The 12,807-nt window shown below is 40.7% G+C and overlaps 1 protein-coding gene across 1 annotated transcript in view; it reads right to left on the bottom strand.

The window, feature by feature from the left end:
* aff2 (AF4/FMR2 family, member 2) overlaps positions 1-12,807 on the bottom strand; it is a 384,893-nt gene that overhangs the window by 25,119 nt on the left and 346,967 nt on the right. Inside the window, exons 11-15 of the mRNA XM_049484505.1 lie at positions 11,533-12,613; positions 10,687-10,798; positions 6,357-6,597; positions 3,933-4,072; positions 1,159-1,222 (exon numbers count right to left, since the gene is read on the bottom strand). Coding sequence (XP_049340462.1) covers positions 1,159-1,222; positions 3,933-4,072; positions 6,357-6,597; positions 10,687-10,798; positions 11,533-12,613 — 1,638 coding nt within the window. The remainder of the gene's footprint in view (positions 1-1,158; positions 1,223-3,932; positions 4,073-6,356; positions 6,598-10,686; positions 10,799-11,532; positions 12,614-12,807) is intronic.

Below are 12,807 nucleotides of genomic sequence, written 5' to 3'. Positions count from 1 at the left end.
CTGAAATAATAAGATCAGGCACAAGATCAGTTTCATATTTAAAGCGCTTGATCTGAATGGAAAACAGCTGAAGAGAGGACATAAAGGCTATTAAGCAGATACAGAGTATCTCTCCCAGTAACGTCTTCATAAAACCACTCGGCTGATTTTAAAACCAGCGCCGGCGCAGATTTATGAAGCTACAAAGAAGACTTCCTGACAACTTCTGAACATTTGTTTTGTTTTATAAAAGCGGGTCTTCTCATTCATTCTGCTCTGCTTTTACGACTCTGATTTGTTGCCGTGGGCTCATAGGGAAGCATGAGCTCTTCTCATGAATCAGATACTAATCAATGGTGCTAAACACCGAGCCCCTAAGGAGCCCAACGCAATCCCTATTATGTGGCTTACGCATGGCAGAATGTAAAACAGATTTACTGTCCACTTGTCTGCGCAGGCACCTCTTGAACAGGTTCCATCTATTTCCAAATAAAGCCTTTAATATGAGGCGAGCGGCAGCCCTGAGATTCATTAGGTAGCGGAGATTATGCTCCTGCATCAATTCCCTTCGCTCTGTATTCATGGCCAGGCTTTTACACCACTGGGCCGATTTACGGTGGAGTGGATGTAACTTTTTTATAAAGGACAATGCCTCCAGAGATAATTGCCTGGATCCAATTATTAGGGCTGTTGGAGTCTGTTTAGTAAATCATGAGTAAAAGAGCCTTCTGTGAAGTGCTTTAGAAGGAGCGACGATGTTCTTTTGGAGCTCGTCTCTGAGTAAAGGTCTCCGCTTGAAAACCTTCTTTACACTGCTAATGGCTCTCCTCGGCAGAGCAGATGAGTTACGGCTCTGTGTGTGATTATAAAGGCAGTAAAGTGTCAGGAATAGATCATCTCCATCCTCTGGAAGCTGAGAGAACACACCAACACCTGCTCTTATCTTTAGATCACATATTAGCACTGAATGAACATAATGCATGAGGGCAACATGCTAATGATTAAAAATAGAAACGCAATTAAAATGTTTCTCTTTCAAACTGATGACTGAAGTGTTTTTTATTCACGAAAATATTCCACTTGGTGCATATAATGACATCTTGCAAAGAAGAGAAAAAAGAGGAGGAGGAGGATGATAAGGAGGAAGAGGAGGAGGAGGAAGGCCAACAGAAGGCTTACCAGTGCATCAGCTTTGTGCTTCAGTTTCTTGGCTTCCTGCATATAGTAGTCTGCACTGTGAACACTGTGGAGCAGGACACATTGACCAGGATTACCAACAGACCATGCATACAAGACACATCATGTGACATCATGAACATTTTAAATGCAAAATATTTATAGTCACATACCTACAATAATAAAATACATTAAATCATATATAAATATATTTCACATTCAAACATTAACAATATTACACAACTAGTTAATAAATGTTTCTTTTTTATAAATATATATATATATACATATATATAGTTAATAATTCAAGGGAACTGATGAAAAAGCATTTACATTTACACCCTTTACATTTTAGTCGACTAAATTGACTGTAATTTTATATATTCTATATATATATTCTATATTTTATATATTCTTATGATATTTAGTCGACTAAAACTAGACTAAAACTAATAACATTTCAGATGACTAAATTATGACTGAAACTAAATGCTATTTTCGTCACAAGACTATGACTAAAACTAAATCAAAATTTGTTGTCAAAATTAACACTGCTCTAAAGAGGTGCTGTGTGCACAACATAGAATATATATGGACACCTGTCACTAAAGTGATGGAACACCTGCGTGATAAGGGTATTAAAAAGAGTCTACCCTGCTTTTGTTGGAGTAACTGTCTCTACTAAACCACTAGATGTTTAGATTTTGGAGCATTGCTGTGAGGATTTGATACATTATTCAGTGAACATGAGAAGCCTTATTGAGGTAAGTATGTTGGATGAGCACCACCCCATCTTTTCTCGAACTGATCAGCTTATATGCAGCTTCTCTCCTCCCAATCTCCATCTAAATGTATTAGATGGAGAACACTACATGCCAGAGGCCACTGGCTGTGACTGGTTATGAATTAAATGCAACAAACAACAAACTGTGTTTCTGAGTGCCCCTTTAAATTCTGTGACGTCATTGCAGGAATCTACAACACAACCAGACTGGAACATGTTCAGCAGTATCCATGCACGCCAGCTGTTCACCATCTTTAACACTTAAAATGATCAAGCTTCTGACTAACTGACAGGAGTTTCACTTCTTAAATCAGAGAAACAACACACTTAAAACCTCAACATATTCTTTATACTTGACAATATTTAATATATTTGAACTTTACATGAAATACACTTGATCTGACATTATTTATTATAATGTTATTAAAATTTTAAGACAGCAGCGCAATGTTGGTGGTATGCCTTTGAAACATTGATTTGACTGAATTCTGAATACTAAATATCAAATCATTCATTTTTTTTGCAGGTTTTCATTAATTTACATTTTTTTAACCATTGATTACCGTAAATAAACTACAAATAAATGTTTGCATTAATGACAACACAGTTATTCAATTATAGTGAATTATTTTGGCTGCCAAATAATTAGTTCTCCCCAAGCTGCCACTGTTGTAATGGGAGAAGAATTTAGATAAAACACTGGATGAGCTGGATTGATCCAGAAATCTCCTATTTTTTAATTCCCCCAAAATTCCCAAAAAAAGTTTAATCTGTTGAACCCTGAAAAAATTTTGGAGATGGACATATTCCTTATTTTTGTTAGTTTTAGTTAGTTTTTTCCTCAGAACATTTGATCTTTCAATCACAGAAAGCTGATATACCTCCTAGTCCATTCAGAATATTATGACCACCTTTTTGCTTCTACAGTCATTGTCCATCTTATCAGTTCTACAGGTTAAGACCCCACAGTCAAGACCCCACAGAACCAGGTATGTACAGAGCAGGTACAGTGAAGAAAATAATATATTTATGTTTATATATATTTATTTATTATCCCTTGCTAAGACATGAACAGTCTATAATTTTAGGGTTGGGTTAATTTTAACAGTGAAAGATACAATGTCAAAAATACAATTCAGTAAATCACATTCTAATAAATTATATAAATTTACGATACATGGCTGCATCCATTTTCCTACTGATGCGGTGAAGTAGTTTCCCCAAAACATTAATGCATTACAGCATAATGTGTTACCAGTGTTTTTTTTTTTTTTTGGTAACTGTGGTCCCAGCTACCTTGAGATAATTAGCAAGTTTTCCCCTTGTAGTTTTAGGCTGATCTCTCACCTTCCTCAAGATCAATGAAACCCAGGAGGTGAGATTTTGCATGGAGCCCCAGATCGATGTGGATTGACATCCTGTGGACAGGAGTCTTTCATACAGGTGACAGGAATTTAAGACAGCTGTCTTTAATGAGTTGATTAGGAGCGTCTACCTGGTATGTAGGAGCCGGAATGTTTGGTAGGGGATCAAATACTTATTTCTCTCTGCAAAATGCAAATACATTTATATAATTTATACAATGTTATTTTCTGGATTTTATTTTTGAAATTCTATGTCTCACTGTTAAAATGAACCTACCCATAACATTACAGACCGACTTACAAAATCAGCAAGGGATCAAATAATGATTTTCTTCACTGCATGTAATATTTGGGTGGTGGGTTTTCATTGTTTTCATTGTCAGCGCTGCAGTGACTTTACTGACATGGTGGTGATCAGTAGTGCTATAAAGTGCTTCAATTTGGAGCTCAGGTGAGCTGATAAAATGCACAGTGAGAGTAGCAACAAGGACATATTGACCAATCACAATGTTCTGACTGGACTGTGCACTTTCAGTAACGTCTGACTTAAGCTATTACTCTCCTGCCAACCAAAACACAGCATAACGCAGCACGTCAGCGCGTTATGCTGTTGAGTGTTGGCTACGTACGTGTTGTTGAACGTGAGTTTGGGTCTCCTGGGTTCCACGCTCTCCATCGCCAGAGCCGAGGGGTTCGGCCACACGTCGGATTCGGTCTGACCGTTGCCGTGGAAACCTCCGGAGGGCTTCGCGTGGCTGTCTTCCTCCTGCTATAAGAAGAGTCCATTAAAATGCTAATTAGCGTTTAGCGGCTCAAATAATATAGAAAGGAATCATGTAGGCTGCGCTGCTTTGTCTCCGGGACGGCTCGGAGAGTTGGGGCTCAGATTACTGGGCACATGGCATCCATTTTCTTGTCTTCAAGGCTATTTTGAAATCCCTCCAAAAGGGTAATTAGTTTTGCAAAAACACAGGAAATGTGCTCGCAGCCTCCAGCGAGGAAGAAGTAATCTATGGCAAGTGTGCAAGATTCAAACTCTGCTGCGCAATGATTTCTACTCCGTCGCGCTCTTTTGTTGTGCGGGAACAATAATAATGTGATGATGAGGTAGATATGCAAATTCGTGTTTCAATTATTTTAAGTCCAAACACTCCATTAATTAGTATTTAATGAGTGATCGTAACGCTGACTTCTGATACGCAGAGCTTTACACACCAGTTCAGACAAGCAGTGTTAAATTAAAACCCGTAGTACACCCCGGAGATGTACTGTTCTTGTTAGTTTAACAGTAGTGTCATTTATTATCTTGGGTTGAATATCTTATCTGGATCATCGAGCATTTGCCAGAAGGAACCTCTAAATGTAAGGCTTTAAAAAACACATTTAATTAGACATTACTTTGGTGATTATTACCCATAAACACATATTTAAAGCAACATTATGTGCAGCAGTTGCGCCTTTAAAAGCAGCTTCATAATGATGTTTATGGTACACTGAGGCCCCGTCCATATTTGATTTTGCTCTGTCCATTTAAAACATTGGTAATAAACTCTTAAACTCAGTAAAACATAAACAACAAAACTAAACAACCTTAAACAAAACCCTAACCATAACCTCAGTTTAAATCCTAACCTTAACCTCAGTCTAATTATCACTCTGGCCATAAACAGACAAAATCCTCTGTATTAAAAAATATCTAAATACAGCTCTGGAAAAAATAAGAGAACACTTAAGATGATGCGTTTCTTTGATTTTACCAAATTGGAAACCTCTGGAATATAATCAAGAGGAAGATAGATGATCACAAGTGTTACACCTCAGCCCATGTCTGTCCTGTGTTTTTCCCTCTTTTGGTTTTCTGTGCTCCTGCCCTGTTTTCCTGTCTTGTGTTTCCAGCCATGTGCTTTTTTGAGCACATGGCATTGCTTTGTTATTGTTCTGTCTCCGCCCTAGCCCTGCCCAAGCCATTATTGTTGTCACCTTGTGTCTCATTTGTAACTCCGCCCCCTCATTACTTCCACAGGTGTCCCTAGTGTTTGCCTGTGTATAAATACCTCATGTGATCCATTGTTCTCTGTCGCGCTTTTTGTTTGTCTCAACTTGTAATGTTACTCTGTCCAGATTGTGTTCATCTGTTTTGTTTAGCCACAGACCTGCTGTGTTGTTTGTCCTCAGTGTCTCAGGTTTGCTTTATTTAGTTTGTTTCTTTGTTTGCGTAGTTTGCTTATTTGGTTCAGTATTTTAGTTTATCCTCTGTTTCATAGTGTTTTGTTTTGTTACCTTTTCTTTTTATACTCCTTAGTGTTCTTTTCTTTGTTAGTTTTAATATGGATAATAAAAAAGACTTGCATTTGCATCCTGCCTCCTCTGTGTTACAACAAGCCATCAAACCAAACTGAACCACTTGAATTTTTGCACCAGAAGTTATCTAAAAGCAGTGTGTAAGACTGGTGGGGGATAACATGCCAAGATGCATAAAAAATTGTGATTAAAAAACAGGGTTATTCCACCAAATATTGATTTCTGAACTCTTAAACCTTTATGAATGTGAACTTGTTTTCTTTGCATTATTTGAGGTCTGAAAGCTCTGCATCTTTTTTGTTATGTGAGGCATTTCTCATTTCATTGATTTTACTCAAACATATACTTATAAATAGCAAAATCAGAGAAACTGATTCAGAAACTGTGGAGAAGACCTGGCATTAATAGGAAGCACAGGATCTCTATCAGTGACTCTCTGGGTCAGGCTGGTCTTTGCCACAGCATGTGTACCTGTGCACATAAAGCTGCATAACCTGCATAAGTCATAATCCTGTAAGAACCTGTAATATTACTCTAACTCAGTCCATTTGCTGCTTCTGTATTTCTCAGCTTATCCACAAATGCATGTGTACAGCAGTCCACGAGGGCCAGCCCACAGCATGATTTGTTTAAAATTATTAATTATTAAAATAATTAAAGTAAAAACTAAAATGCTCACATAATGCTGCTTTAAAGCACAATAACATTAGAGCACAGATTAAATTGATTAAATGAAGCTGATTTGCTCTTACACTGCTGGTCTTGGAGTGGGACTTGCTCTCTCCTTTGCGGTGCTTGTGTGACGAGGAAGAGGATGATGAAGAGGAGGACGGGGGCAGGGAGTGGGTGGAGGGTATCGTGGTGGGGGCGGCCGTGCTGCTCTCCATACTGAGAGAACTGCTCTCGCTGCTCCTCCGCTGCCGACCAACCGGCTCGTCTGACAACGGCGACAGCAATGGTGGAAGAAGCTTCCTCGGCTGCTTCTTTGAGGAACTTCAGGACGAAAACACGGAAACACAGGTAGAAATATGAGGATCACCCGACAGCAAGAGCCCCTAAAATCTCACTGATTGTACTTTATGCTGTACACTGTAGTAGAGAAGCAGGAAAATGCTTAATACTGGTGAAGGACAAACGAGTACATGCGATGACGATGGTAAATTACCCAGCTATGATTACAAACCTTACTGAAGCTCAGTGATCACCTGTCAAACAGAAAATAAGACAGCTCCCCTGTTTCCATGGCTGCAGCACACTGTTCAACATGCTGTTGTCTATACCTGGCAACCCAGACTGTGGAAATGGGACTGGGGGATTCTGTGACACACTGTACTGTTCATATATGATTTTTTTGTGGAATCAAATGTGTTTTTTCATGTGATGGCTGTATGGAAACTGATGTAGGGAAAGTCACACCTGTATAAGTTGTGAGGTCTTTTTTTAAATGAGGTTGAACACTGACCAGCATACAATGTAAATTATCATTGGAACAAGTTATAAAGAGGCCCTCTGAAGTTGTCATGTGTGTAGTGGGAATGTGGCAGTGGCAATGAGCGTGATTGCTAGAATTGTGTATGTGAACAGTGAAGTGATGCTGCAAAAAATTCCATTCAATGCTCTTTAGCTTAGTTTGGAGAATGCAAAAGTCATGGGACATTCTACTAGTCCCAAGTACCATAAAATTTGGCATGTCAGTCTAATGTGTGAATATTTAACTTTAAAACAGTATTGAAAAAATAGAATCTTTTTTTTATGACTAGCTCAGCCTAAAATCCCACCCTCACAAGAAGCTCAAAGTCCTCAGGCTCGGCTAAGTGGCAGCCAATTTGAGCGCTCGATTGTCTCTGTTTGATCAAAGAGCACTTGGATAGGCAGACAAAGTACAGAGCCAGGGAGCGCACGGGGTCTAGCCAAGGTGCTGCAACGCTACTGAAATGTCAAACAGGACTGAAGAGTCCAGGAGTGGACTACATTAAGAGTGTTTGGGAGACGTGAAGGCAAAGATGTAAAGTCAATCTTAGGTTAATGTCTGTGCCTGAGGTTGTGTACTGAAGTGAGCGGGAGAAAGGTTAAGTGACTGAACAGGCCCTCATAGCTGATTATGGGATTTGTGGATCGGCGCTCTTATCGAGGTGCGGCACTCATTTAGCAAAAGGCGGTGCGCGAGTGTTTGGGTAGAAAAGAGACATGCTAAATACTGATTACAACACTCCAGAGAAGCAGACCGGCCCGCCATCATCTCGACTCCGCTGCCAAAAATAGCCGCTCTGCCGTCGCGAAATAAAAAGAGCCGAAGGTGGCGGCTTCAGTCAGTCGCCTGCGTTCAGTACAGGAACGCTGGAGGGCCTAGGCTATGTCTCAGCACTTAACTACACCCTAATTAGCGAGAAAAGCCTCTCCATTTTTAAATGAACCACCGCTGAAATGTGATGTCATTTTCCACACAGCCGCTGGGCATAATTTGGCTAAAAATAGATAAGGTGCCATTTAGTACATTGTCGTATTTATCCACTGAACAAATTGGTGAATAATTGTATTTATTGTATGTATGGCTAGCAGAACCATCCTAGCTGGCCACTGACTTTGATATACATTATTTACTGGTTAAATGTCTAATTTGAATGTGAATTATTTGTCGAATAGTGATTATGCTTTTCAAAAAAATATATATTTTGGTACCAAGCTGATACCAATTTTGTTTGTTTCAAAAGGAGACAAAACTACAAAACCACCATAGATAGATTTTGCAAATTTTTAAAGAAGTTAAGCAAATCAATATAAATGCTATTCTACCATATAGTTCGTATTTTTCTTATTTAAAGAGAAGATAACACTAATAACCAGAAACTCTATACATTCTTGTTACTGGGAAAAACAGAAACTAATGATTTTGTACAATAAAGGTTAAATATACATTTATTTATTTGGTTTATTTTTTTGTTTTTGTTATATCAAATTAGTATCAAAAATCATAGGCTTTCAGTGTATTTGTACAAACTACTTGTTTTTTTTATTACATTTTCTGCCATCATGACAACCTTAATAGTGATAACAACATGTTTAAGTTATTTAAACTTTGGACACTAAGATCAAAATTCAACATCACATTCCAACTTCATATTGATGTGAAATACCAAGATATCAATACCCAAAATCTGCTTGATGATAAATGTTATACAATTCATGCAAGAACTATTTTTTAGCAAAAAATGTAGCAAAAATTGAATATTCCAGTCAGGTCTCCTGTAAGTCTGAAGGTAAGACTAGCTTACCTTGCTAATCTTAGCTCACAGGGATAAATAAAGACGCTAAGTTTTAGGAAAACAATCATGAACTGCAGCACATTTCGCCGTGTTTTATGTGAAAATGTCTATACGGCACCACTGGTTTACAACAACAATAAAAGGCATCTTTGCTTTTCTAATCTGATTAAAAGGGGGCAATGTGGAGTGTGTGCACTGAGGCTGTCTTGAGAGCCGGACTGATTTAAAACCCAGCGGGGCAGGTGATATCATTAAACAGCCCCTGAGGTGCTCGACGCTTCCAGTAACAAGCATTAGCGGAGGCTAATATTTTAGCCTGCAGCTGCTGTGATCGCTTTGTCAGGATCTGCTGCCATTAGTCATGTCGCAGTGCGGTGGACACCCAGACGGACAGGATGGCTCCGCGACCTCTGTCACTAGCACGTCTTTGGCTGGCGCTCGTCCGCTCTGGCACTAATTGAATAGCTAAAATTAGCTGCTGCCGGAGCGCTAGTGTCAGTTTAATGCAAGAGGACAATGACCTGCAGCTAAAGTTGGGTGCAGGGACTGACCTGCTGCTGCTTGTGCATCCCTATCTATCCCAGAATATTCTATACGGACTTAACATGGTGTGAGGGAGCTAAGCAAGCTGAGCAAGCACATGTTAACTTAGGGTGTTTTTTTAACGCCTAAAAGTCTGGACCAGAGTCTGAACCCAGTTTTATATTAAATGTATAATTTAGTTGCATCCTGTTGTCATCACCTATGTGAGCTGCATTTGTACAATGTTTGTTGCTAGTCTGGCGAGTTGACTTTCCAGGTGTTGTACCGAATCTGACTTCCTGGCAGAATCCAACTCGAGTCAAATTGACTTTGAGTGCATGCTTGTCATGCCGCAGATTACACTCGGATTCTTTTATGTCGCTTAAAAAGTTTAAGGAATAATCTACAGATACTGTACAGTAGATAGAGGAATCACAAGCAGAAGCACGTATACTTATACTGCAAAGGGAAGTCACATTTTGGGACAACACCAGTTCTTTTTCTTCTTCTATTGTTTAAGAGGAGATCATAGCCTTCCTAAACTCCTGCTAATTGGTATTAGTAAGTCTAAATCAATTGGAAAAGTATTTTAACACTACAAACAAACTGGACCATGCCTAAGTTGACCTGTACTAAAGTAAGCTGGTATCCCTGATAGAAACAGGTGATCATACACCAAAAGAGAGTTGGTATTTTTAACGCTAAATGACACCGACAACACAATCATATACAGAGCTAGGAACAACAGATGGCAAGCCCCACACACTGGCGCCATCTTGAGGGTAAAACACACAGCTTCCAAAATGTTGGCCTGGACCATAGTTTAGGGCACCTTTTAGGGCGTTTTCACACCTGTAGTTCGTTTATCTGGTCCAGATCAGTTGATGAGTTCCTTTACGATTACGTTCTCACCAAAGTGAACCGCTCCAGAGTTTGTTTGGGACTGAACTGAGACCAAATCCTCTAGGTGATCTCGGTCCGGTTCTTTTGATCTGCACCTGAGTGCGATTACTGTTTTCACACCTGCTCAATCGAACTGCACTAAAGGTACAAACGGACCAGAGTTTGTTTTAACCGGAGTTCATGCTTTAAAAACTCTTTCCAGTCCTCATTTCACTGCTTTGGATTCCATTTGGCTGTGAGTTCGTTAAGGACGGCTGAAAGTATTTCCAAGCACAGAAAACACAATAAAAATCAAAGCAAACAGTCACTTAGCGGGTCAGGCCTTTCGTGTCGCAGAAATCAATAGTGTGTAATAATGTAAGCAGAATGTGGCAGGGGGGCTAAAAATACTCACTCTTTTGTGCAGGAGACCTTGTGGTTGTGGATGGGCGAGATACAAGGTGGGAGAAGCAGGGTCTCTTTCTCCAGTCTTAACTTCTTGCTCCCACTCAACATCTCACAATGTTCTGACTGCAGGTACAAAAGGCGCAGGTTTTCATTTTATACTTTTGCTTTCATTCATACATTCAATATATTCTATAGCATGCATTTCATGGCCATTTTCAGGGTCCTTACTCAACTTATATACTGAACACTTAAACATTGAGTACAGATTCAAACATGAAGAATCTTGCAGTATGCTTTGGTCTTGCAATTTTGCTTAAAGGTTGTTACTATACACAGAGGTATAAGGTCAATAGCTTCAGAGAAAGAGGCTTTAAGGGGATGTCTAGCTGTTTAAAGTTGCTTCTGTAAGTCAAGTCAAGTAACCCTGCCACATACTGGAACTCTAGATATCACTTGCAATGTTTCCAACACTAGGGTAAGGGTGACGACAAGCACTAAGCAGCCGATGTGCTTGGAGGTAAGTGACGAATCACCAGTTACTATACATTTGACAACAGAAGCCTGTGTCAGCCATTATCAAATTGGGAGTGATAAGGAAAGAATTTGCCATCTAACTACTCAGAGAGAGCATAGCAAATTGTGCTCTCTCTTGGGCTCTGGCTGCTGATAGCGAAGCAAGGTACAGGATGACCCAGGATTCTCACAGTTGGTAATGCAAGGGGTAAGTAGGGACAGTAAAGGTTACAGTTATAGCCAAGGGATGCAACGTCTGACACCCATGCAACTGTCCTAATACAATGTAATAATAACATATTAGTTAATGTATTAATGAGAGTGTATGAAACAAGAGAACTTGCCTTGTGTTTCCTCTTCGATTTGCTGGTTGGTTTCTCAGGAGGAAGAGATGCGGGCGACTGCTGCCGCCTGTGCTTGATGCTGGGCTCCCGGCACTCTGCTTTGGTAGGTGGTGGCTCCGGAGGCTCTTGCCCAGGTATCCGTGACAAGAGGCTGAGCTCAATCTTGACCCACAGGGACTTGATATCCTCAAAGTCCCGCAGTGGCGACAGAAGCTCATTCTGGACAATGGGGATAGGTGAGAATAGAGGCTCCTCCAGCAAGTCTGTGGCCCCCGGATCCGGTATGGAGGTGCTGCTGGTGCTGGCGAGGCTGCTGACGCTCAGGATATTGCTGTTACAGTCCTTGGATTTGAGGCTCAGGCTGCTAGGGCCTGGGCAAGGGAGCACCTTTGAAAGTTCCTCCGGATCTGAATGGCATTCGGATGAAGAAGACTCTGTTTCGATGAACTCCTTTGATTTGGGAATGATCTTACTAGGACCTCGATGCTTCTTCTTGTCTGGAACTGTGGTGGCAGGTGTGGTGGTTGGAGCAGGGACTATTGTGGTAGTGGTGGTGGTTGCTGCTGCAGTGTTTCGGGGTTCTTTTCTAGGGGCAGTCTTGCCTCCTGGGGTTTTGCCTCTAGGTTTAGGAGGTTCTAAAGGTGGAGGTTCTTTCTCTTTTGGTGTAGTCCCAGAGTTGCCCGGTCTGGGCCAATTGTGCTCCTCATTGCTGGAGGATCGTTCCACCTTCTTGGGTTGCTTTTTGCCTGTGCTTCTTCTGGAGGGAGCGAGATCCACTGTAACAGGGGCAGCCTTCACTTTGGTACCCTTACCTTCCGGAGCTTTCAGGCTTGCCTTGGGCTTGGCCTTTTCTCGGACAGGACTAAGCAGGGTCCGTTCCTTGGGATCTGCTTGTGCCAAAGCTGCACTGGGCTTGTTCTTACTGCAGTTCTGGTTTTCTGAAGCTTGGACATCCTCAGGCTGAGTGCTGCCAAGTCCGTGGCTCTCGGGCTGTGTGTTGGCGAGTGCCTTATTGTGAGGGTTCACTTTGTTCAGCCACTTATCCAGCTGCCACTTGTTCGTTGATGGGGGTTCAGGCTATTGAAAAGAAGACAAAAAATTGTCCAGTTCTCTTTTAATTACGTCCATAAATACCACATTGTGATTCATTGGTTTTGAACTTGCTACTGCACAATGAATCAGTCCCGCACACTAGCTGAAAAGGTATCTATTATCCCTTGTCGGATGCCCTCACTTAACACATGCATCATTTGGCAGAGTCTTCAGGCAAT

Source organism: Astyanax mexicanus, chromosome 10 (assembly GCF_023375975.1).
Source record: "Astyanax mexicanus isolate ESR-SI-001 chromosome 10, AstMex3_surface, whole genome shotgun sequence".
In the NCBI taxonomy this organism is placed as follows: Eukaryota; Metazoa; Chordata; class Actinopteri; order Characiformes; family Acestrorhamphidae; genus Astyanax; species Astyanax mexicanus.
This window is presented reverse-complemented; position numbering and strand designations above follow the sequence as displayed.